At 42.7% G+C, this 26764-nt stretch overlaps 2 protein-coding genes across 2 annotated transcripts; one reads left to right on the top strand and one right to left on the bottom strand.

The window, feature by feature from the left end:
* Window positions 1-101: 101 nt before the first annotated feature.
* On the top strand, window positions 102-7304 carry GCSH (glycine cleavage system protein H). Its single transcript, XM_040615156.1, has 5 exons — window positions 102-235; window positions 3506-3585; window positions 4821-4884; window positions 6469-6600; window positions 7175-7304. The coding sequence occupies exons 1-5, from the start codon at window positions 118-120 to the stop codon at window positions 7270-7272; spliced, it is 492 nt and encodes a 163-aa protein (XP_040471090.1). The 5' UTR covers window positions 102-117; the 3' UTR covers window positions 7273-7304.
* A 7507-nt stretch (window positions 7305-14811) lies between these two features.
* On the bottom strand, window positions 14812-22570 carry LOC121097925 (protein phosphatase 1 regulatory subunit 3E-like). Its single transcript, XM_040615361.1, has one exon. It carries the CDS (start codon window positions 22529-22531, stop codon window positions 21575-21577), a length of 957 nt encoding a protein of 318 aa, XP_040471295.1. The 5' UTR covers window positions 22532-22570; the 3' UTR covers window positions 14812-21574.
* Window positions 22571-26764: the final 4194 nt, after the last annotated feature.

Genomic DNA, 26764 nt, shown 5'->3' on the forward strand with positions numbered 1-26764 from the left:
TCCCGCTCCCGCCCCGAGCGCGGGCCCGGCCCCCGCTGCTAAGCGGCTCCCCGGAGCCCGGGGCCGCCCCTCCCGCGCCGTAGCGGCCGCCCCCGGTGCCGCCCGCCCCCGGCAAAGATGGCGTGGCGAGCGCTGCGGCGGGTCGGGCCGTGCCTGGCGCCGCGCCTCTCGCCGCTACCGCCGCTGCGGCTGCCCGCGGCCCGCCGGCTGGCCACCAGCTCGCTGGTGCTGTCCGGTGAGTGGGGCCTGGGGGGGCGGCGGGGCTGTGGCGGGCGGCGGCCAGCGGGAGAGCGGCCGGGCGCTGAGGGGGGGCCGCCGCTGCCTGAGGGCTCCCGGGCGGGCGGCTGCCGCCGGGCCGGACCCCGCTCCCGCGTCCGGCGGCGCCCTGCGCGGGCAGCCTGGCACCGGCGCCCGGAGGCGCTGAGGCGGGTCGCGGCCGGGCGTCGCGGGATGCTGCAGCCCCTCCGCCGCGCCGGGGCGGGGGTGTCCCGGCGGGGGGCGCGGAGGAGCCTCGCAAGATGGCTGGAGCCCCGCGGGGGCGGTGAGCGCTGCCGTGCCGGTCCCCCTTGCCCCGCTGCCGGCGCCGTCCCGCCCGCCGTGAGGCGCAGGCCGCCCCGGGAGCCGGCGGGAAGCCCCGGCCGTGCGGCAAAGCCCCAGGCGGGGGCTCCGCGCCGCGGCCGAGCGGGGACAACGTGAACCTGGCGAAAAAAAGCGGCAACCGCGAGTAGCGGCAGCTCCGCCGGGCTGGGCTACCGGGGGCTGGGGGCGCCGCGGCTGCGCTCTGCCCCGCCGGCTCCTCGCAGCGCGGGCTCGGTGTGGTTTGCACCGAGCGCCGTTAATTGTGGCCGTGCCCGCTGCCGGGGAGCTCCCGGTCGGTGGCGGTGAGCCGCAGCAGGCAGCAAAGCGGGATCTGCCGTACTGCAGCCAACAGAAACGCTGAAAAGGCAGGAGAGGAGGAGAACGTGCTATAAAAGTAATGACCGCCACCGAGAACAGGTCGTAAATTTCCTTCCAGACAGTCCTGACCTATCTGTTCCGCTGCCTCTGCTGCAGGTGACAGCAATGACGTTCATTAGGCATTATCTGCAAATTAAGTCAGTCAAGAGCTAAGCTTTTTTCGCTCTTCTCGCTCTTAACTGAACCCACTGCTCTTCTATAGACACAACTTGAAGGAATAACATAAACGACGCTTTTGTTTTAGGCAGAGAGGAAAAAGGTTTGTACGCCTCTGCGGAGGTGTGAATTTTTCTTCACTCTTCAGGTACACAGATACGGAATATTTAATAGAGGCAGGCCAAACTACACCAAGGTCGGAATTCGGGATGTGCTAGTCAAGCTGAAACCAAAGTCACGTTGAAATGAATGCAGCTAGAGTAAATTCAGTTGCTCTTCTGAAAAAGTATGCTCACAGAAGAGATTTGGTATGCTTTGACATTCTGTATTCATTTAATAAGATTTATTTAATGGGCTGATCACATAAGCCCAAAGTTCAAATTTAGAGATTACTCATTAACTGTTTTTAATTTGACCTTTACTTTATTTGCAGTGGGTTTTGTTGCACAGCTAGAATTTTTCATTTTTCACTTGGGTTTTTTGCCCTGTAAGAAGCCATGTGCTCTTCTAACCCCTGGGAACATTTTACAGCTGTGTTCCAAACTGATCATGCAAGCCATCTGGTTTGGGGTCTTTTTGGTTTTTTTTTCACCTTACGTTATAAAAAAATCTGATACAATGTAACTATCCTACATAAAAACATACTGGTTGGCTTCTTTGTATGTCACAAGTGTTCAGCTTGTATTGGAGATTCTGTGTCATTCTTTGTTCTTAACGGTTCATTACTCGCTCCCAGTGAAACTTCTATGGGTTTAATGGCTTGACCTCAAATGATTTAAGACATTTCATTTGTTCTGTTCATTAGAATGTGTCCTGAGAGATTTTTGTAGGTATAAATAATGCTAGCTGAAATTCTCTGGGTTTTCTGAGTGATAATTCATGGAAAAATACTTAATATTTGCATTTCAGTCAGAAGTTTTTTGTACTGTACTTGCACAAACATATATTGCTCTACTGAGGCCTGTAAAACTTAGGCCATCTTCAGAGACAAACCATTTTATCTGAGATTTGCTTCTCTTTTAAATGTATTCAGACATAAATAAAGAGGATCAACTACAGCTGAAACGACTGACTTGCAATGGAAAGATTATAGCAGGTCTACAGGGAGAACTGTTTTTCCTTCATGCACAAGTTTAGAAAATATACCAGGATTTGCAGAAGTGTAGTTTCTGTAGCAGGTATGAGGAGGCCAGCCTAGAAAAAGTGCCCGAGAGGAAAATTTTAAACTCCAAAGGAAGCTCCAGCTGTAGGAAGGTCCAGCTGTGCTACTCTGGCACTACTCACACAGGGAGCTCTGTTTAAGAAGCTACCTCCTCTGGCTTCCAGAGCATCCCTTGCCTGATTGGATAGATGCTAAAAGTGAAAATTATAAATAAATAATTAAAAAAAAAAGGGGGGGGGGGGGGGGGGGGGGCATGATGTGTATCTATGGGAAAACGATGGAAGTGAGAAAACAGAGAAAGCAGGCTGAAAATGCTCAGAGTAAGAAAAGCTCCAGGTAAAATGTTAGCAAGAAAAATGTTGCCTATTAATTATTACTTTTGAAGTTTCTCTGTATGACTTTGTAAAAAGAATTGCTTCTAATAAAAGCCAGTACAAGTTGCCCTGACTCTTACAGATCCAAAATATATGTAGAATTGTAAGATTGCTGTGAAAAGACTTTAACAGAGTCTTCAATATGTTTGTTTTAAAACTATGCGGAATAACTACTGTGGTGTTCTTACATTGTAACAGAGAGCAAGTTCTCTTAAGAAACAGTTGCCTGTATGAGTTGCCTTAGGAATTTGCCTTAATTTTACATAGATCTGTGACAACATTAAAAAGGGAGAAATAGACTCTTCAGGCAATGTTGGGGGAGGTAAGGGAATCGGCTGTTTTGCTGCAACTTTTTGTACTTCAGCTGATGGCTTTAAGTACTTTGAATGAGGTGCTGTGACACTGATACTGTTTCTAGAGTCATTAACACTGGCCTTCCCAGAAATAATAAAGTGGTTGTCAGGAGCAAACACTAAAGATGCTTGAAAAGCCACTATGCTATCATAGAAACGCGTATCTATGAGTAAAGTACACATACTTGCTTTAGATTTATACTTTTCTTTGAAATGGAACTACTCCTTTTGCTCCTGTACTGTACCAGTCTCTGGATGGTTGCACAGGAGCTAGTCATGCTCTCAGCAGAACACCTAGTGAGCATCTACCGCGTCACGAACCCACCAGCTGAACAAAGCGCTTCTGTCAATTGTGTGTGCTCTTTAACATTTTCCAAGAAAAACGAACAAAACTAAACTCAGTAAACCAAAACAAAACACAGTTTAAGCCTGCGAATGTGTTGTTGTATTCAAGTGAGCAGCATGTCACTTATTTCTGAAATATCAAGTTTGTTTTGTTGTAGCCCGTAAATTCACAGACAAGCATGAATGGATATCTGTTGAAAATGGCATTGGAACAGTAGGAATCAGCAATTTTGCACAGGTATTGATCTCTTCCCCCCTTACCCAAGTCTGCAATATTTATTTATGCATATCTGCTCTTGTCCTTGCTCTTTGGACAGTTCCTGGTTTTTATTGTTCTAACTGCATATGCTATATGCTGAACGTGATTTTTGGACTTGGATCTAGCATATTAATTTGTGAGGTGAACGCTCCTTCAGCGTTCTGATAAATTCTTAATCACTTGAGATTGAGCCTAGGGAGAGCTGAACTTGAGAAGAAACTCGGTGGTTCAGCAGAAGTTAAAACCTTCTTTATTACTTCAGTTCTTACAGGCCTGAGGAATCCATGGCTATGTGAAGAGAATGTCGTGCGCTTTTCAGGCCAAATTTCCCTTGAACATGAATATGGCGCAACCCCTCTGGCTAAAGAGCAATTGTGAATAGAAGTAGATCATGGCATATATTTCCTGCTCTAGGATAGGAATTCCTTTGGCTTTTTTGTTGTCTTTTGTTCTTGTGCAAGTACTTGATTTGCAATAGTCACAGGCAAATTGAGGTTAGAGACTTGCTGTACCTGAAACTTAAGAAAATCTAATGTGAGAAGCTATCGGTGAAGTGAAACTGATGTTTTTAGGACAAGCGGTATTTCCCTTAATCTCGGTTTTCTGTAGATAACACTAATACTCTGTAAGATCCCTAGTCTTTTGTGAGACAGGGTACACGAGTTAGTGAAGAGGCAGAAGCCAGTTCTGGTTGAGCTGATTCTTATGGTGATCAGACCCCCTTATTAATTCAGTAAGGGCAAACCGTATGCTAATAGCTCGCCAGTTGTCCATGTCTCTGGGGAGGAATCACTGTTTTCTTTCAAATTGCACTAGAAGTCAATCCCCTCTGCTTTGTAACAAAAAGGTAATTCCCTCAATTCCCTGGGAACTTTGTCCTTTAAAACAGTTGTTACTCTAGTTGACGCTAATAAGATCAGCAGATGTTATTTCTCATTCTGCCTGAAGAAATCTGTATATAAACCTTGTAATTCAGCCTGAGGGCTATTAACACTGTAATAGATAAACAATAATCTAGCATTTGGGGCATGATAATAAAAAGTTCTTTTGAAGTTGAAGGTTTAAAAAGAAAAAGTGAAAAATACATAGTCCTTGAAGAATGAGAACTAAATCTGAGACGACATTACCTATATAACAGATTCTAGTTACTGTATCAGACCTCTTCTGTGTAGTTTCTTTAATGTATGCTCTGATGCTTTTGTTTTTCTTTTAAGGAAGCATTAGGAGATGTTGTTTACTGTAGTCTTCCAGAAGTTGGGACAAAATTGAGTAAACATGGTAAGTTTCTGCTCTTCATTGCCAATGAAGTAATTATTCTCATCCCTTTGCAAAGATTGATTTTTATGAAGTAATCTTTATGTTCATTAATACCATGATAAATCTTCTAGATGCAAAATAAATTCAGGAGTTTCTACAAGGGACTGCTTTAATTTCAAGTTTTCACTCACTGTCAGATCATGCAGGATAGCAGAAAATACCTGCTTATTAAACTGGAGACATTTATTTAAAAATCAAATATTTGAAATACTTTGGTAGTAATTTTATCTACACTCTGTTCTTAAAATATTTACGCTTTGATTTGGACTTGCTAGTGTTTGGGCTAGCTTATTTGTAATTCTACAGTTACATTGTGCAACTCGTGAAATGAGTGAAACGCATAATTGATATCAAGCTCTAATTTTTCTGTAAATATACAGACTCAGTAATTTGGGGTATCAACTGTAATCATAGGATTTTGCTCCTGAGCAATGTAGAAATTGTTAAATTACATAACAAATGATTAAGAATGGTCCATGTTAAGAAGAGTGAGCATTAGTAGGTAAAAGGAAAAGCCTATTCCTGTATTTACATGGAGAGCTGTCTTGCTAGTAGTATATGAAGAAAAGATTGTCATTAGCTTCAGACATTGCAGAAAAAAAAAGGTAGATTTACTGAGATAAAGTAGCAGGCTTTTCTTTCCCCATCCCCCTTGTGGAATAGGTCCGTATCTAACTGTTTTGGACAAATCTATTGCATCCCATTGAATGGTGAATGTTAGACAAGAGGCCTTTCTGCTTTGGGTTTTAATTAACAAACTTGTGGTTTTGTTTTAGCTGAAGGAATTTCATTTCCATTTAGTTCTTCCTCTCTTCTACCCGTTCTGCCCTTAGTCTAATTCCAAGCTTTCCCAGAACATGTTGTTCTCTGATTCCTTGTGCTGATGCCTATCTACTCTTCTGACAGCTCTGTGTTCCTTCAGCCTCTGTCGTGTTTGCTTGTGGCTTAGAGTTGCTCTGGACTAACGAGGCACCACTTCCATAAGTGCCTACAAATCAGAAACAAGGGAAGAGCAGCAGGGTGATTCCAGCGTGGTGCTTCTGAATAGTTATGTGTTTTCCAATGAGCACAAACATAACACTTGATAGTGTTTCTGAAGAAAAACTGGGGTTCCTGAAATTATGCCTGTGTCTATTTTGTAACCAATTTATGTATAGAAAGGTTTGAATTGTAGATAAAAAGCATATTTAGGTATCTTGCAGCAAGAGCTGGATGTGTTTCCTTCTAACACAGTTTCACATCATATATATATTGGGCTTTAGCCAAAGGATTAGCCAAGTGTAAGAAATTTGTCTCTTCTGTAGGAGCCATCTAGGTAACATTATACAAGTTCCCCAGAAAAGTTCAGGAGAGTAAACATTAAACTTAACACTGCTGATCTTTGTCATAAAGTTGGTGACTTCGATGTCTTTGACAGTTTTCCTTGCTCAACATCAAGAAACTTCTTGAACAGCTAGGTCATCACCAGAATGTCTGACAAAAAAAAAAAATTAAAACGCTTTATATTTTCCTCTTAAAAGCATTCAATCATATTCTGTGTTTCAGATGAGTTTGGAGCTTTGGAAAGTGTGAAAGCTGCTAGTGAACTCTACTCTCCTCTCTCAGGAGAAGTGACCGAGATTAATGCTGCCCTTGCAGATAATCCAGGGCTTGTCAATAAATCTTGTTATCAAGATGGTAAGATGTCATTTTTATCTTTCAATAATGAATACCACCTGGATCCTTGCTATCACAAATAGCTGTGCAGTTCCCAGGTCTTCCAGTGTAATGGTGTGGAGGCTTAAAGAGAATATATTGACTACAGTTCAAGCCCAATAAAATTTAACATGGAAGTATTACTGTAGTCTTGTCTTTGCTGACAGCTGTTTTACAGTGTGTTCTTTTCAGACATTGACTGTGCCTGATATTTTCCTTGATTGCATTTCTCTTTTTTTTTTTTTTTTTGATCTTGTAACAGCTCATGACACTGAGAGGTCAGGCTCTTCTACTCTTCCTAGACAGTGTCTCCATAATGCCACTGTCAGAGACAGTACTAAATTAGACAACTGGTCTGACTCCGAAGGCCATTTGTTATGGCAGGCTGTTTATTTTTTAAAGTACTGAAACATTATTTTCCCTGCACAAGAAAGCCTGTTGATTCTACCAGTGTTGCAGAGCTTGCATGCCTACTGGGGGTGCTTTTCTAAGACAGTAACAGGAATTAATCTTTCTTGTAGGATATTAGCAACTGATTTTCATTTCCTAACTACAGGCTGGCTTATCAAGATGACTGTGGAAAACCCTGCTGAACTTGATGAACTGATGAATGAAGATGCCTATGAGAAATACATAAAATCCATTGAGGACTGAGCTGGAATAATGAAATAAATCCATATAAAATACTTCAGTGTAGTTTGTCATCAATCAGTGAAGTGCAGAATATCCAGCTTTGGCAACCTGAAAAATACCACTTCTGATCACATATACAAGGTCATAAATAATTGCAGTGATAAAAACGTTTAACATCTGTATACCTGCCAAGTTTTTTTTATTCTGTTGTCTGATTTATGTAACTTCAGGACGTTACCTGTAATATTTTGGGAGACAAAATTTATTTGCTAAAACATATACTTCCCAAGATTCATTTGACAATCAAATTCAGTAACAACAGCCTTAATATGGTAATGCTGTAGTAGGCACATGACTGTTCTCATAACCTGGACTACAGCTTTCTCTGAAATACTTTTCTGTTGCTTCCAAGATACTGAAAAGCAGTGTCTCCTTCACCTCCTAATACTTTTCCTAATTGTAGTTGCAAAGATGACACCAAAAAAGGAGAAGCCATATCAACTACCTCTTTGCATGATTTTTACTTCTTTACAGAATTTATTAATCCTTTGTTTTACTTCTTCATTTTACTGTGTAATCAAACAGTTGTGCCTTTAAGGCAGAAGGTATGGTACTTGTCTTCTGATTTATATACTTTCCTAGTATGCAAAGCTCATGCAATGGTAGTTTGTCAAGGTTCTAGAGGGGATTGTTTAGGCTGTATTTTTTTTGTCTAGTAAACACTACCTATGTCACAAGTAAATAAGGAATTCTGCATCTTGTGCCTAGCGACTGTGGTGATTTCAGAAGAGTAGATACTTGTGAAAATTGTGTGATCGGTAATAGCTTGACATAGAATGTGTCCACTTATGTCTGTCTTTAAAATGAAGTAGGCACGCTGCTGTAATGGCATCACAGGAATGGAATGAAAACTTTCACTTTGCAAACAAGTAAACTAAAATAGCTGATTCCATTAGGCTTAATATTTAATGAATCCACAAACGTGCACTCAAAGTTGATGTGACATCTAAGGGTAAGGTTGAGCTGTACGGACACGTGCTTTAGGAAAATATAATAGTACAGCAAAGTTTTGGTCTAAAACTTTTTTCCACAATTTTAAAATGGTGATTAGAAGCTAAGCACAAAACAGGCATGCAAGCAAAGTATCTGTAAGTTGATCTAAGAGGAAGATCTTAGATCTAAGATCTAAGGGGAATGTTTAATCTGTATAAGATGACAAAGGCAAAATTCATACTCCTTTGGAAGTTCCTTTCAAAAGCACAGCCCTCCTACAGGGCAAAAATACGCTGCAGGTTATACAGAAACCTTTCTTATGTATTAAAATGTAGGGCTGCCTTTTACTAGCTGAAGGGATGTCAAAGTAATTGTTTTTTTTTAAAAAAAAAAAAAATCCTAGGAGCTAATTTTTGCTACATAAGGTCATAGGTAAAAAGCCTGCCAAGAGAGACTCCACTGTATATTTAAGATAAAACTATCTTTTCCATAGGAGTTAAACGGCAAAATGACTAAGAGGGAAGAGTGAATTTGACTGTTCCACAAGAGTCCTAACTTGGCAGTGGTTTATAAACAAAAGGCTCCAGTAAACCTATTGTAAATGCTTTAAAAACTGTCAGCACTTATCCATTAGTCACAGTATCATGCAGTATTTATTGTGACCACATTCAGAGCCCAGAGAGCTGGGAGCTTGATCCTGACCTCTCACAGACTCCCTGCGTACTTTTCAAAGGGAATGAGAAAGTTTGTTTCAAATTAGAATGACTGCAGGCAAATGGAGATGGGAATGCATGAAAAGATTTCAATTTGGTACTGTTTTTTCCACCCTATTTTTCCAGTTTTACTAGAGGCATAGGCCCTTCATTCATTGCCATGTAATATATGACCCTTGTGGATCTCCCTTGAAAGGTTAGTCCAGAGCATTGTAATGCATTTTGATATAATTTTTCCCTTAAAATGCTTGTATTCTTTCCTTTTGATCAATGAAAGATGAAACAGTCATTTCTGTAATCCCCTAAGAAACCTGGGGAATAGTAAAAACTGGCAAATCTGATCTCTTCCTCAAGCTTTGCCCTCATCTGTCTATCAGTTGAGCTCGTAAGGTTACACGTGAGTATGGATAAATGACAACTTTCTGAAGAAACCATCTGAGACTGGATTCAACCCTTCTTTCATGGTGTACAACTGGAGAATGGATTTCTTTTGCTTAAAGAGGAGGACCAGGACCTCGCTATCTCTAGTTCTTTTAGGATTTTGTATGAACTTCAAGTGCTTTATTAAATTTCCCAATTCCTCTTAAAATAGGAACAATAATACTTGAGTGCTTTTCTTGTGTGGTTTACGCAGAGAGCTCTGGCGTTCTGTAGTTATTTAGGCCAAAGGACGTCTATTGGAGTAAATATATTTGTATCTTTCTACAATCCACTCAACTACCTGAATTGTGCTGCCAAAAGGATGTGTTCTTCCTTGTTGTGTGCCCCCCAAGCAGAGCTCCTAACTTTCCAATAATCCATAAATTCACTACATTCAGCAGCAGCTGGAAGCCTCAGGTAGACCACCATGCACTGCGTGGAGCCCGATTCTGTAAAAGCATGAATGCAAAACCTGCCATCATGAATCCATAATGAATGCCTTTCATCAAAATAAAAAGATGGAGTGAACGTGTATTAGCTTTGGTCTATGACACAGTTTTAAATGCTTTTGTATAAATCATAGGGGAAAACATCAAACTTGTTCACCACTGTGTGCTCCTACAGAAAATTAATAAAGGAGATGATTGTTTACAAAAGAACCACTTTATCTGTGAACTCTTAAAGTCTTGATCCTGAGCTTATGAACTTAACACTCTTAATTATTGGATACTAAACATTACAGACTCAGCGGAGAGGTTGGTTTTATGGGAAATTATGCTTTTCATACTTCTCCTGCAACCAACAAACATGTCTCTGTATCTCCTAGAGGTAATTATATCATCACCTTTCTTCTTGCCAACACTTCCTTTCTGTTCCACAAGTACCAACCCCTTTATCTCTCAAATTATCTAACTGAATCATATAAGCTAAACTCAGGCTAATTTTTTCAGTCTGTATTTAGTTTTCTAAGATTTTTATCAACATCAGTCCTGAAAAGATGCATACCTACAATTTCTTCTGGTTTTCAACCGATGAAGCACTGCCCCTCTCTGCAAAGCCTGACCCGTTATGTGTACAAATACACATCATGCAATTGTTACTTCTCACCAGAGGGGGGGGAAATAAAGTGTATAGAACTGAAAGAACAAAAATACACAAATAACACTTGGTGGTGTTTTGATGAGCATAAAATAAAGGCAATGTCAACTTCACTGTCACTAGATTAGCAGCAAGACAATTACCAAAGCAGCCCTGATGAACAGAAGATCTCAGTTTCTAACGCTCCCCTTAACTGGTGTCTCCGGACAGTTGATGTCCTGGGGATCAGGATCCTTTTTCTCCATACTGATCTATTGGGAATTTTATTGTAGTAATGGCTCCCATCGCAGAGTTTTATTGTGCCAAACTGACACATAAAGTGCGTAACATCTATTGCCACATCAGCCTAGTCACATGAATACAGAACCGCACCAATAAATCAATCAAAAACGATCCTCAGCTCCTCAGCTGGGCAGGTGTGGCGTTTGCTGTGATGTTGGGAGACATCACACAGCAAGAGGCCGCCTGCGCTGCGTATTTTGAGGAAGAGAAGGCAAACCCTAAGCACGGTGCCTGATGAGCAACGCCAGCCCCAGCGGGTGGGATGCTCCAGCTGCCCAGCGGCGCAGAGCCCGTCTCGGTCACTGCACGTTACAAAGCTGCTGTTGCACGGTGTGACCACACGGTGGCGCCCCACAGGCCACGGCTGGTGCCGTTCCCGGCTCCGCTGCGCAGCCCCTACGTGACCTCCCAGCTCCAGCGCATTGCCTCGGTCAGCTTCAGGATCAGAAAAACTCCTAAGCACAGCTTGCTTCGTTGCAAATGGTTAAAAAGCACTCCTCACAGCACTATACGTAACAAAGGAATTAACTTCAACCTCATATTAAACCTCCATAAAATTCAAAACCCACTCCTCACAGCACTATACGTAACAAAGGAATTCACTTAAGCCCCATATTAAACCTCCATAAAATCTAAGCCAAAAATTAAAATAAATTGTACCCATCACCTTACCATCTTTCTTTTCCCCCAGTCTCCTCTTCCCCCTTCTCGCAGCACACCTGCAGCTTGGCCTGGTGGAGAAGGGGGGTGCGCACGCCCAGCCTGCGGTTTTACCAAGCTCCAAACGTGATGCCAGCCCTTAGGTCAATGGGAGCCTCCAACAGCACAGCGGAGACTGACTGGGAGCTTTGGGAAAAACGTTCTTCCACCAAAATCAGGGGGGAAACTGCTTTCATCTCAACAAAGCTGCTCCACTCCTGGGGAGACCGCAGCAGCCACCTACGTGGCACAGGGCCACCTCTGCAAACGAGCCTCTGCGGGGGGAATCGTGCCCGGGCTGGTGGAAAGTTGTGCACCTTTGGCAAGCCATTTCCAGGGAATGTGAGCTCACGGATGTAAGACGGTACTACAAGACTCTTGAGCAACGTCCATCAGCATCAATTACCAGCAAGATATGCTGCAGATGGCACAGACAAATGTTGAGAGCAGCTTGGGAGTATCCTCAATGTTATTTTCTCCACTTTCCCCATGCTACTTGAGGCACAATCTTAGAGGAAGAGTCCTTGGCAGGATAATTTAGTCTGTGCTATCTGGATTGGTTAGTGTTTGCCTCAATATTGACGATATCCCTTTGTTCCTGACAAAGCATAATTCAATCACTTCAGACCTGATCTATTTTAATGCACTACATCCTCTGCTATTAGGCTGTTTTATTTGTCATTTGTTTATAGCATTTAATTATTTATGCTATTGAACCTACTTTGCTTAGAGATGTATTTTAATGGAGGTACAGCACTTGTACCTTTCGCTAACCATGAAAATCAAGCCACAGGATAGGAGGATGAGTTTGCACTTCTTAAGACCCAAGAGTACTCCTGGGTTTCAGCCATCACCCCTCTCCCTTCTTCACTGCACGGGTCTGTATCAAGAGAAAATGACAGAGAATTAGGTATTCTTGGCAACTTGTGTCTGTGCTGACAATCCCTCATTTGTGCCACAACTGGTAAGGCAATGCCAGTGATAAAACTGGTGTAACACCACCACTGCATGGTGCTTTTTTTCTTTCTTTCTTTTTTTTTTTTTTTCTTTTCCCTGCAATGTTTCATCCTCATCTACAACTGGAACATTTTTTTCAGCTTTCTTTTAAACCAAGGGGCTGGTCTTACATCAGGTTGGCCTGGTAAGCGTGTTAGACAATGAAGAAGAAAATTCAGCCATTCAAAACCTTGATAGGAATTTTGTTGTCTACTTCCCATATCTTCCATAGGTTTAAAGAGCAACTGAAGGACAACATGGTCCTTCAAAACACACCCCTGCTTCTATGTGATCTAAAGCAGTATTTCCAATGGGGAACCTTAACACAGTCTTGCAAAGGGCCGCTCTTCAGCGGTAGCACAGACAGCCCCCATTTTTCCTTTCTGCCTGCTCCTGTATACACGATGAGTTGCAAGGAAGAAGAGGCAGTCACGCTGAGGTCAAGGAAAAGATTGGGAACCGTGGTCTGGATCACAAGCACAAGCTCCTGGGATGAGGGTGCCTGAGAACCTGAGCTGATTCCGCAGCTCCCTGCTGCTGAAAGGCCAGGCTCTTGCTCCCCCTCCCTCCTCGCCGTACCTCCCTTCTCCCTGTACCACATCCCCCTCGCTTGTGCCACGTCTGCGGGTCACAGGGGCTCTCCCGTTTGAGACAGCCATGGCACTCAGTACGTCCCGAGCCAACGCAATCATTGCTCAGACCAAAAATTGTTGGTAGACTTCAAGAAGTGCCCAGAGAGGGACATTAAGAGGTAGGCATTGTTATTATCACTATTAGCAGCAGTACTACTACATGAATACTTCACACATTTTAACACTTGTTATTAATAAAGACTCTATCTACTGTATGTAATTCTGATTAATAATCAGATTAATAACTGTAGTCATATTTTGTCCCACATAAGACTGAAGAAAAAAATTAATCCAAAACTAAAAGAACAATGTAAAACTGTTCCTTTTTTCAAAAATCTCATCACTTCAGGACCACTCAAGCATAACAGCAGTTTTCAGTTCAAACCATAGGCCTTACCAAAAAGAAAATGGAAATTACACTATTATTCTAATTATTACAGTCTAATATTTATGGTACCTTAAGAAAAGACTTCTGGGTTCTGTAATTTATGTGAGCTAAGAGTTCATTTTTACTTGAACAAAAAGATTAGATAAACATTAAACCAGAACACATTGCTTCTGGGGAAAAAAAAACCTGAAATCTGGGGCTACATTTTAATTACTTTGCCCTTTAAAAAAAACCACATGGAAATATTATTACTATTAACAATAATGAGACAGCTAAGCAGATGTTTCTGAAAGAGTATAGAAAAATAAATTGTTCTAATTACATGAGAACAAACACATAACATTTTTTCTCCTTATGGCTATATGGCTTTTATCTGTATTATAAAAGAGGATTAAAAAGTGTTAAAGAAAAAGTGAAAGCTGTTTCTGACGTTGTAAGATAAGATGCTGCCTACAGTGAAAGGCTAAGAAAACTAGAACATTATAACTATGCAAGAAACACATATTTTGAACTCAGCAATTAACAGAGGAAGAATATATGGAGGAGTCCGTATGAATAATTTAGCTAATACCTAGATAGCCTCAATTCTGCGTCACCACTGGAGGAAAAGCCAAGTGCTGGTTAAAGAAACAGCTTGACTGCACTTACTGCTGAACACACACAGGCTTAGGAACGTTCCTCCTAGTCCTTCAGCATTGAAAAATTTAAACTTTTTTTTTTCAAAATAAAAATCACCCTTCTTTTCACATACCTCATCTCTCCCCTCTATGAAAGCCACTCCCTCCTCTCCTGAAAGACTGGTGACTCTGTGCTTTCTAGCACATCACGCAGGCTTTTTGGGCAGCTAAATGTTGAATCGCATTTGGAGACTGTTTCAACTGTTACTAGCAAACGTAACGATGCAGAGCCAGGAAAGAGTAAAGCCACGAACAGCTGAAGGACAGGCATCCCCTTCTAAACTACAGACTGCAAAACTACATCTGAAACTGCGTTACCAACACAAGACTATAAAAACAGCTACGTACATTCACGTACGCCGCTAATCTCATCCTATCTTCTTGAAAGATGGTCACCCTTCAGAAGATCAGATTGCCAGCATCACTCGGTATACTGCAGCTTCCACTGAGGGCACCCGTAATGCAGACTGCCTGAAGACAAGCTGGCTGGAAAATCTGGCCCAAATATTAGGTATTTGTCTTCAGAGGTGCAGGTCCATCCCAACGTGTCTTCATACACGCACTAGGGATGAACTGGAACATAGCTGTTTCATTCTTCACAGAAAACAACTCAAGGTTTGTCAGTTAAAAAAATAAAGACGTTTATATTCACCATGTGCTCATAATTTGTATCATTAATCTTTAATGACAACGAGAAGCTACAGGTTTATAAATATATATTTTTCCATAATTGTGACAACCAGTGACTAGATGCGGTTTTGGTGGAAAATTGTCTGAAATACTGTAAGGCTAGGTAAATTACAAGGCATTATTAGAAAACGTTGATTTTGAACTTTTGGTGATATTAGATTACTTGTACAAACATTAGAAACAAACATTACTAACAAATATTACCTGGTGAAATATAAACACTGCAGAAGAAACTACAACAAAACCCAAAAGTAATTTACTAGTTAAGTACATAAGAAACAACTTTTTTTTTTTTCCTTCTTTTTAAACAAATCCAAGGTAAATCAAAGAAACAGTAATAAAAACTTGCATGTTAAAGAACGCTGCCTTCAACAGACAGCATCTCCATTACAGAGAGAAATTGTGTAACGCTGTAAGGGAGGAGTTAATTGGTTTAAGCCATTCCAAAACCAGTGATTTTCTGTCACAGCAGTCAGTTTTCCTCCATTACAACATGGACTCACGTCCAGATGTAGACAGGTTTTGCACCCTAGTAGAGCTCATTTTGTACCAGCCTTAAAATGCGTGAACTCCACGTCAGGGTGCACCTCCACGAAGGTGTTACAGGATGTACATAAATGTTTGATACACCAGAGTTCAGGAACTGGATTTATGAGTAATCCCAACCAATTTGAGTTTTACTACTTTTTATCAGCTTTAAAAACATATATATTATCTCTTGGAATTTAAAAGTATAATACAATTTGGCTTATTTTTAAGATACAGGAATACAAAAATTTTAAAACTCACAACAGTAACACAAACTTTTTGTCCTAGAAGGTGATAAAAAATAAAGTATAATGTGTGAGACTTCATTATGCCACTTCATGAAATATTGTCTTGTTACTGTTATTCAAAGGAGTATGATTATGATTTAGTGAAGTCAGATTGGACAAAAAACAGCCTAAAGATACAACACTATTTAAGACATACAGCTTCCTTAACAACACTTCTAACAGAATATTCTATACACAACACACCAATACACCAACTATACCAATCAAATTAATTCCTAAAAATAAACCAAGTGCACCATTATATTGCATAGAAGGAAATCCCTGGTATTAATACACTTGCACTGGAGATTAGGACTTTCTCCCTGCTTTACTAGATCAAAGTACATATGTTTTTTAAAAAAAGCACATCTCATCTCATATTTGACATTTTTCTTAGCTATATTCTTTGGAATTGCTAGTGCATGTGTTATTTCAAGCACATTTTTATTCTGCATGCTATTGTTTAATATTAAAAAACTAAAATTGAAGAGTTTTTCTGCCTTCTTCCCGAAACACATAATATAAAATAAGCATTCTATGTTGCATAAAAATAACATCAGACCTTTCTCAATAATGAAAAGCTTAAACAAAAGCCAAGATAGGTGAATGAAGAGGATATTCGTACAAGATGGGGAAATTCAGGGTCAAAAATCCTCTCTGTAAAATAATTTAAGTGTCATGTTTATAAGGTGGATAAAAAAAGAGTCCAACCAACAGCCAATAGTTTAACAGCTCAGTATTCTCTTTGATATGGAAGATCTACATTCGAGTCCATACACTGATTTAAGGAAGTTCTCTTACCACTTAGCTATTATAGGGCAATCCTCTCATACAAGCTGAACGTGAGAAAACCTTCCCACTTAAACAGCTATGTTTCCCTGAACATGTTTCATTTTGAAATGTCACCATTTTTCATTTTAAAAAAATACGGATCAGCCCTACATAAGGCTAGGGGGTTTTATTTTACAGCAAAATTGACTTAAACTATGTTTGAAAAAGCTTAATTTCAGTGCTCAAAAATATTTTCATTTCAGCAAGTAATCCTTTCATATATCCAGAACACGTACACATAAAGTGCATATAGGAAACTGAATTACTGATGATTTGCCAAAAAGCCATGCAGTATAATTGGAAGGTAAAAGTCATTTTCTTCAGATATTCCTTACAGTAAGCACTTTTCTCTCATGATACAAACCGTGCAGACACATTAAATCCATCCAAAAGTTTTAACGATATATATTATGCAGATTCAGATAAATAACAATAGAAGCTGAAAAGACTATGTCTCCACAAATAGATTTCATAAAAAACTAGAACTTCTGGTTTCAGATAGAATATATATATAGAATATCTGTGTAAGAGGTGAATATGTACAATAAATATATTTTGTTATATTAACTATAGTCACAGTTGTTTGGTTGGTGGGGTTTTTTTTGTTTGTTTGTTTTTTACTTAACTACATAAATGTTGAGGTCTAGCAGGAAGACATATTTCTGACTGCAAATTCTTTCACTGTAACATGAGAAAATATTACCAAATTCTTCTGGTTGCTACAGACACAGAATTCCTGGCACAGCTGTAAGTGTATCAGGAATTAGAATTGATTATTTTTAGTATAAATTTCATATTAATGACAAAGCCATTATTGGACTTTTGGTGAGAGAGCTAAGGAACACATGGGATTTCTTCCTAAGAAATGTTGAAAGGCACATAAAAATTTCAATATATATTTAATGACATGCTAAAAAGCAGATTCTGATATTTCTGTAAGTTACTTTACATTAAAATATAGAATTAGCAGATGCTTGCCTGTCGGCGGTATGGAAAAAGGTTTCATGTATCCATAAAGAGATCATGCTTATGCATGAACAGACATTTGTTCATTCAAGTGATACATTTTCCCCTCACATATGCTGAAACAACAAAGAGTGTGCACTTATTCTGTTCTTCACCGAGATACCCAGGCACACATATTTACATTAAAAAGTTACTTGTGAATGGCAAGAGGAGAAAAAAAATTTACCTGAAATTATGTACATATATTGAAAATACGTATGACAGTTTCAGTTACTGATTTAATGCTAATAAATAGTAATACGTTTAGCTAGCTGAAATTCCATTTACAGTCACTTGATAGTTCCGATTCCGTTTAGGATTTCTAATAATTAGGGTAGATTTCAAGAATATTGCCATGAAAGGCATATAACCCCATGCAAAAGATCTACCAGTTTAAGGGTGAAGCGGCAAACACCAACGTATATCAGACATACACTACAATTTGACTCACTGTATAAAGTATCATTATAGTGCACATAAAATAACATGGCACATTTCATAAAGCTACAACCTTACACAATAAATGACAGGTACGCTTTTACATCTGCAGAGACATAAGCAATGAGTAATTGATTTAAAAGTGAAGTACACGACCTAAGTATTATTGTCTTGCCTAAACCATTCTAGTATCACTTGGAAAGGAAGGTGGCATGGGCTCTATTCATGCGAATAAAAATACAAACAGCTGACATTTTTTTTTTCCCCAGAAAAAAAGTTGGCTTGAAAATTTAAAAATATTTTACTTTGCCTCTGAAAGTTCATTTTGTGGAACTGTGTTCTTTAGACATGTGATTTTAAGAAGTTGTTTTGTTCCTGCTCCCATTGAAATGATTGATGTCCCGCCAACTTGAAAATTATCCTCTTCAACACAGGTCTTTCTCCTCAAAGTCATAATTTATGTAAATATTACATAATAACTATTTGGGATTTTTATTCCATCGCCTTTTTTTTTTTTTTTTTTTTTTTAATCACAATGCTTCTAGCATGCCACACATAGATGGCATCAGATTGAACTCTAAAGGATTGGAAACCGTATACAAAGGCTGCCAGTGGAAAGAATACTTATAGTCATTGCAACTAGAGATGTTTTTGGAGATCTAGATACATCTTGCTTGGAGATAAATTAATGTGATATTAGTGAAAAAGTGTAATCAACATAGCAGAGCTTTGGCATATACCGCTGATAGATTTCTATTAAAACACCTCAAACCTCTTCCACTAGATTTCATCACTAGCATTCTCTAGTCAAAGCTGACTGGCCACAACCTTACCTTTCCAGGCTTTAAAAAGTAGGTGTTTATAAATGCTTCTAGAAGACCGTGTCTTTTACTGGACTTGCACATATCTCATCAATAACCTGTGATCAAGTTCAAGCCTACCAAATTTAGTGCTGAGGACAGGCTTAACTGCTTGAAAGCTCAGGAGACTCTGTTTTTCAAAACATTCTTCTGGTATGCTACATCCTCAAAAGTTTTAATATTCAGATTCGTGTTTGATGAAAGGGGCCACAAATAAAAGAGCAATAATATATGAACAGTATTATAAAGCCATAGCCCAATTCTACCTACAGAATTTCAACTGAGAGCAACAGTAATTTCACCTTAGTCATGATCAAAAAAACAACCAGAAAGGTAATTACAACAACTTGCTAGCGTACTTGATGCATGTACATCCATTTAGGTATTCCAGATTTAAAGAGTTTAAGCCACAGATGCTATAAGAAGTTTTTTTAATGACTAGAGACCCGCAGATGCTGCATAAATCAAACAGCAATAAGCATTGCCATTCACTGGAAAAGAAGTTCTACAGTTATTCACTGTTAAAAATGGTTTTAGCACCATTTGTGCTTCTAAAGCCATTAAAACAGCAAACAGGAAATCCTGTGAAGTCTTTATAAGCAAAGTTGCAGTATCAGTTAGTTTAAAATGCATAGAAACTATATTTTTTCTCCAAGCCTTTTCATCACTCTCTGTAACAGCTGTTGGTTCGCTATTCGGGTAAAAAAGGCCAAGCAAAAAAATGTTTCTGAAAGCTTAACACATACATAAAAAGGTGTTTGGCTATATTTCCACCAGATTTCAAAGTGCTTTCAAATGGAGACAAGTCTTTTTCCTTCTCTCCAGTATTAAGGCTCTTATAAAAAGAATAAGTTTAACTAAAAGACACTTGGGCTTTCTTTACCAAATACACCACTTAACATGCTTTAATTATCACATTTTAAGACCCTAATTCTGCAATTGTAGCTTTATAAATGTGTCCTAGCAATACAGAGGATTACTGTATTAGAAGATTTGGGCCTTGATACTCTAAAATGTGAAATCCTCAGTAGATGACAGTAAATTTCATTTATATTCTGTTTCTATTAAAGACATGGGGATTAGAAAACTGTCTGAGAAATAAAAACCAAGTTACCAATACTACAGGAGAAGTCTTTCTATTGTTTCTATTAAATCAGAAACAGTAATCTAGAGAAATTAAATGAAATACTCTTTTTCCATCAAGTTTCCAGACTTCCCTCCCCCCTCGAATTTATAAGTTTAATTATTCCGACTGAACCAGACCCTCAGGAGACAAAAGTGCTCTCAATTCCCACCAAAGTGAAAAGGTTCCATGAACTCGACATTACTCAAGCTGCTTGGGACACTTCACCCTTTTGAGGGTTACCTGGAAAAATGCAGTTAAACACACTCCATTCCTAAACAATCTACCAAAGATCCAAAACGTCAAAGGCCTGATCTTACAGTCCTTCATAAGCAGATGATGACACTGACATCGGTTGTACCATTCTTAGAAGTCATATTCGTAGAGGTCCCTCACTTGCAAACACATACACACCTAGATCCTGGAAAATCAATACCCAGATTTGGCACCAGCACCTGTATTTAGCTGAAATCCTAAAAAGCAAGTTTGAAAAGGAAAAGACTACGTTTACTGTTAATGTAATTTAAAATATACTTTTGAAGGCAGAAGTCAGGATGCTCTGTAATTTTTGTTGATGTATTTTTCTACGGCAAGCTACAACTTTTTGCAGTTTGTCTGACTAAATTTAGCCAGTTTTGTGAAATCTGTCACTGAAGTTACGATGAAAACTTTGAAGCATTTTGTTTTTCAGAAAGCAGGCTCCTGCACTGATACCTTAGCATGAGAGACGCAATTAAACTGTTAACAGGAATAAAACTGGAAGCGTTGCTTGGGATGCAGACTAGAATTATGGATTCAGCTCTTGCCATCTCTAGTTCCTCTGGTGCATGTTCCACGACTTTCCTGCTGACCTGACACAAGCAGCTTTACGGGCCCCACCCTGCCGACACAAACATCAGATCCTGACAAACCTTTACGACAACATACCAGGTGAATTTTAAAACGGAACACTTGCTTTTTAAAACCTCTCAGTGGCTCGCATTCCTATGAGCATGCGACATTATTTTGCTTTTCTAAAGATGTTTAGACACCTGAAAGAGGGTTCAAATTTTTAAAAAAAATTCTGTTCGAACCGATCCACCATTTGCGACAGCACGATGGAACACAGGTATGCCTGGTGGCACCTGTACTCGTGGCTCTTTGGGTCCAAACCCGCTGCGTGCCGCTGGCCCCGGCCCTGCCAGGCCCGTCGCCCCGCGGGGCAATTAGCGGGAGGCGGCGCGGCTGCGGGCCGGGCGCGGCCCCGCCGGGCCTGGCTTTGCTTAAGCGGGATTAGCGGAGCAGGACGGCAGGGCGGCTGCCCTGTGACACTGCCCTCCGTGTCACCGCGGCCGGCCCCGCGGGGGTGACAGCAGCCGATCCCAACCTCCGGCCCCCGGGAGCCGCCGGCTCGCACCTGTGGGGTGACCAGGCAGCCCTGCGGCCCCGGGCGGCGAGAGTAGCCACGGCGCCCCCCGTCCCGGCCGGCAGGGCCCCCCCACCCCGCGACTGAAGGAGAGCATATAAATTATCGTCTGTAAACAGGGCTGGGGAGCACACCCGCCGGCGACTTACAGAGAGGCGGCTGGGGGGCCGCAGACCCCCGGGCGGGCAGGGCGGCGGGGGGCGCCGAGCCCTGCCCTGAGGGGGCGCCCCCGGCCCGCCGGGCTCCGCGCCCCCCGCCTCAGATGAAGTGGACCCAGGCGGTGCTGTCGGGGTCCTGCGGGAGGCCGCCGGCGGGCGGGCCGCGCTGCCGGCCGCGCAGCCGGTAGTTCGTACCCTCGTTGTTGTCCCAGTACTCGGCGCCGGCGACGCGGTAGCGGACGGCGAACTCCAGCGTGGCCTCGGCGGCGGCGGCACCCAAGGGCAGGAGGAAGGCGAAGCGGTCGGTGAGGCCGTCCGCCGGCCCGGCCGGCTGGTAGGCGGCGGGGACCTCGGCGCAGCTGGCCCAGCCGTTGAGCGTGTAGCGCACCGACACGGCCTTCTCGTAGGCCAGGTTGAGGACGCGCACGGCGCCGCGCAGCCCCGCCGGCTCGGCCCGCACCCACTCCAGCCTCACCTTGTGCTGCCGCACCCGCTCCGCGAAGCCGGGACTGGCGCCGGGCTGCGGCGGGAAGAGCGGCTCCAGCAGCGGCGGCGGCGGCCCGAACAGCACCGGCTCCAGCTCGCCCAGCGCCGGCGGCTTCCTGGTCTTGAAGAGGTCGGCGGTGCGCGGCGGCGGCGGGGCGGGCGGCGGCACCTGCGGCAGGTCGGCCTCGCAGAAGTGGCGCACGGAGGTGAGCTCCAGGCCGAGCGAGTCGGCGAACCGCACCGTCTTGCGGCGAGACGGGCTCTGCTGCAGCGCCGGCCGCAGGCTGCGGTCGCCGGGCGTGGGCAGCGACTTGGCGCGGCGGCGCTGCGTGGGGCTAGGCGGCACGGCGGGCAGCGAGGGCTCCCGGCCGCGGGGCGGCGGCGGCGGCTTCTCGCCCGCCGCTTCCCGCACCACGGGCGGGGGCGCAGCGTCGCCGTCGGGGCTGCAGCCCCCCTTGCACTGGTCGGCCAGGCTGCCATACAGGCAGGCGCTGCAGCTGAAGTTGCGCGGCAGGTAGAGCCGGGGCGGCGGCGCCGGCACCGAGGTGTGCAGCGAGCCCGCCTTATCCATGGGGGGACCGGCGGCCGTGACGGCGGCTGGCGCACGACCCGGGGCCCGCCGCCCCGCTGCGTCCCGGCCGGCCGGCGCTCCTCCTCTCGGGCCGCGGCGTGCGGCTGGCGGGGCGGTCTAGCGCCCGGGCCGCGGGCTCTGCCTCTCGCCTTCGCCCGCACCCAGGGGCAGAGCGGTCACCTCGGCGCGTCCCCGTCGCGGCCGGCCCTGGCGGATGCCGGCGGGTGCATGTGTCCGCGGGCGGCGGGACCGCGGCGCTCCGGCTGCCGCCGCTGCTGACGTGCCGGGGTCAGGCAGCGAAATACGCCCCGAGTCATCCTTCCTCCCCCATAGCTCCGCGCTCCCCGCCCGCCTCGCTGGCGGCCCCGCCACCTTCCCGTTACACCCCCGGCTGCCGGCCCCCCTCTCCCGCCGGCTCCCCCAATACCGCGCCTACGCCGGCCCTCTCATCCTCCTCCGCCTCCTCCTCCTCGCTGATGTTCTGGGTCTTTCCTCGAGGATCTCAGCCGAAAAGAGGAGGCGGGAGGGATTCCCCGGTGGAAGCATTAAAATTCATAGCGGCGCGCTCGCTCGTCCGATCCGTTACAGAAATAGCTGCTAAAGGAAGGAGCAAAGCCGGGCTCGGGGAGATTAAACGGGCCGGTAAGAAACAGCTGGCTTGCAAGTTGGATCTCGCAGTGTACATTTAAAGGAAGAAATCCAGCTAATCTGCTGTAATGCGTTTACAGTGCATCTGCTGAATAAAATACACCTGCCGCAGCCCTCCTACAGATTGCCATCGGTAGTAAAAGCGGCTCCGGTCTAAACACGGAGGGCTGGTTATGAAACACAGACCGCGTTTGTTCTTCGCAGGAGAGCGTTTACTAATTGCCGAGCGATATTTGAATTAATTATAGTTTAATGAAAAGCAGACTGGTTGCAGCCAGTTCAAGGAGCTAAAACACTATTTTAGTAAGCCGCTTCATTCGAGACTTTCCGTAATCTGGTACTCGTTTTTAATTAGTAAATTGCATTAAAAACAGTGATCCCGCCGTCCTGCCGGAGACTGAGCCTGAACTGTGTTGACATGTGATTCTGATTTAGCTTCTGAGCAGGAGATTTTACACCTTCATTGTTTCACCTGCAGCACTTGGCGTTCCTTTGAAAGTCTTGGCAGTGGAAATGCGGCTGATGAGATTAAGAGTGGGACAAGAAAACCCGATAAGGACCAAGAGTTAAAAAAAAAAAAAAAAGCCACCAGAACACGGGGTAAAGTTCCCCACTGTCTCATATTAGAACCATCAGCTTTAACTCCTTTATTAATAAGTATGAAAATAACTCCTAGGTTATTGCTGCAGGGTTCCAAATCTTTTTAATGACAGATGGCTCATAAACAGGGCATGAAAAATTATGCCCATGAGTGTTAAATTTGACACCATTATACTTCCAGATGATTTGTCGTGTCATTGTCTTACATTTGCAGAATGATCATAGGCTTTGAAAAATCAAAGAGTAATAATGTAAGGAATTACATCTGAATTCATTAGCCCAGGATCTTAAAATTGTCTCACTTGTCCTTTAACGCACACTATGGGAAAGATTCGTTAGGCCTCTTTCCCGTGCTTCCCTCCCAAAAATAAGTATGTCAGGAAAATAACACGAACTCATGTTTGGGTCTTGTCAACTCATGCTAATTTGGGGGAGAAAAAGAACAGAGCCAAAAAATTGTTCAAACGGGCTTTAAGGCTACATGCTTTTGAATTATTTTTTAGTAATTTCTATCTGTCATGATGACAGTTTTCTAAGGAATTAACACTTGTTTTTGCTGATGTTAATTTCACTTTAAAACCAGTGAACAGTAAGAATTTTATTTTTTTACTTTAATATGGAAGATCCTTGCATTTTTAAACTATTGTGTGACTGTCAGAACTAATAAACTAAACTGGTTTAAACCTGATTATATATTCAGTCAGTTCTGGATGTGTCTTTATGGTGTATACAGGGAACACGACCTTACACAGTCAGGGTGCTTTAGTAGAGTTGAACTTCCCCTCTTCTGGTAATTTTAGTTGCCTAACTTCTTATCATAAACTTGTGTAATACTCTTGCTTTGGGGCTTTTTCGGGCCACCTCTTTTCTCCCACAGCCTTGGTAATATTTCACGGAACAAAAAAAAACCCAACTCCTTTCTTCACTGGTGATTGTAGGTGATGTAGTTCATGTAACTGAGGTCTAAATACAGGTTCCCCAAAGTCAGTAAACCCAAGACTGGCACAAAACGTGAGATAATCCTGTGATAAGAAAGAAAAAAAACCCAAACCAACACAATAAGCTTTGGACCAGCCAGGTCAAGGCAACATTAGATGCAGATGAACACCCATGTAAACTGATTGAACAAAGTTCAGTAATTTCAGCTGAGTTCAGCTCTTGTCATCATCAGGTAAAACCTGATGGCTCTTCAGCCTTGCAAGAGAGCAAGAATACTGTATGGGCATGTCAGGAGTGGAGAACAGGGTAGAAAGAGACTTTATAAGAGCATGCTCACTGTAAATAACTTTACAGGCAATCCTTCTGGAATATAGTAGAAGAAAGCCACTTACAGGCTTTTAAAAAATCAGAAATCAACGGTACTTAAATCAGCAAAACACCAACTCACCAGCTAATCCTGGAGGTGCTCACACGTTCACCTGCATTTTCCCTCAGACACCTCAAGTTCTGGTACACATGGGGGACACCTCAGCCTTGCCTTCGTTGAGCCCTGTCACCATGTAAACTCCGCCAGAACCTTTAGCAAAGGTATTTCTCACTTTCTTTCTCTTGATCTGAACATTCCCACATGTCTCACTGAATCTACCATAGGAAGTAGGCTGATGCTTGCTTTTTACTCTCTTGCTCACTTGCCAGGGGTGAAGCTGTGGGAACTGTTACCCTTTCACTTCTGAGGGTGTCCTTATTACTAGACTGGTCTTGTGCCTCTGATGAATTTAAGATGGAGATAGTAAATGAAAGTTCCAAGCACTGAAATTTAACAAACACACTCAGACATTTCCTCGAATAGCCTGCAGCCTTGTGCATCCTTCTGTGATGTGGAAACTGTGGTACGAGTTCAAAATGGGAAGCATCAGACACCACTTGTAAAAGGAAGTTCTTTTGGTTTTGCCTGCTATAAATATTTGTACACAGCAAATGCTTCAATCCTTAGAAACGAGCAAGCGCTATCACACATACAGAAACTATGGCTTAATATATGCAGTGGTAGGCATCCATACACACCCCCCCTCTCCATCTTAATTTAGTTCACAAAATTTTGAACACGTAAGTTTAGAAGTCTAATCTGACTGTTCATTTATAGTGCTATATTAAGGACATTATCCAAGGCTCTTTTCTAAATAATACTGTCAAAACCAAAGCTGATAACGAAGTCATTAGTACTGACCTAGCTAGCCCCTTTAAAGAAATACCCATTATCTTTTCCCTTGAAAATAGTATTACTATTATGACAAGATAATTTTGAAGGTGCCAGTAGGAATAGAGCAGACATTAATGTAAATTCTAGAGCTATACAGTGTTGCTCAATTATAAGGTGAGAAAAGCAGGTCTTACATTACAGTTAGTGTCAACAGGCTTAGAAAATGGCACTCAGGCATTGTTTCCATTCCTACAGATTCCTCTACCTTTGCAGATTTAAATAGCGTGATCATAAGATAACAGTTCCTCCTAATAACATTTTTGTAGACCAGTCTCTGCATCTCCCAGCTGACATCGTAAAAAATATTAGACAGCCTCATTCTGCCTATGTAGTGCTGAGTGACCCTGACATTTCTGCTGTGCCAAAATGCATTTCAAATCCGTTTGATGCCTGAGAATTTCCAACTAACTGAACAGGGATGTTTTGTCCCCTCTTTTGTTGAGATTTAAATGCTTTGCACAGAAAAATGCAAAACCAATGCAGGAAATTTAACTGGGAGCTTTCTTCTGCTGCATTTACCCATTGCCTTGACTCCAGGTAATCTAGGAGAGAGTGGGTGCCAGTGCTGGGGAGCGTTAGGCAGAACTACGATGGAACCATTAATAGGGAGGAGTGTCTGGGCGCTGGGGCTTATCCAAAGTGGCCACTGTCACATGCCCACTTTAACTTTCCACAACAGATTTATTTTTAGTAATGAGAACTGTAGGAAGATAAAATGGATGTAAAGGCAAAGTGCATTATGATTACATCAGCTTTTGAGATGAAGTTGTGACTCAGTACGTGAA

The sequence above is a fragment of the Falco naumanni genome, chromosome 15, assembly GCF_017639655.2.
Source record: "Falco naumanni isolate bFalNau1 chromosome 15, bFalNau1.pat, whole genome shotgun sequence".
NCBI lineage: Eukaryota > Metazoa > Chordata > Aves > Falconiformes > Falconidae > Falco > Falco naumanni.

Bases quoted from the DNA above. Each gene is read 5' to 3' on its own strand.
- GCSH (XM_040615156.1), top strand. From the start codon at position 118: ATGGCGTGGCGAGCGCTGCGGCGGGTCGGGCCGTGCCTGGCGCCGCGC. The intron at 236-3,505 runs GTGAGTGGGGCC...GTTTTGTTGTAG, and splicing joins CAGCTCGCTGGTGCTGTCCG to CCCGTAAATTCACAGACAAG. The intron at 4,885-6,468 runs GTAAGTTTCTGC...TCTGTGTTTCAG, and splicing joins GACAAAATTGAGTAAACATG to ATGAGTTTGGAGCTTTGGAA.
- LOC121097925 (XM_040615361.1), bottom strand. From the start codon at position 22,531: ATGGATAAGGCGGGCTCGCTGCACACCTCGGTGCCGGCGCCGCCGCCC.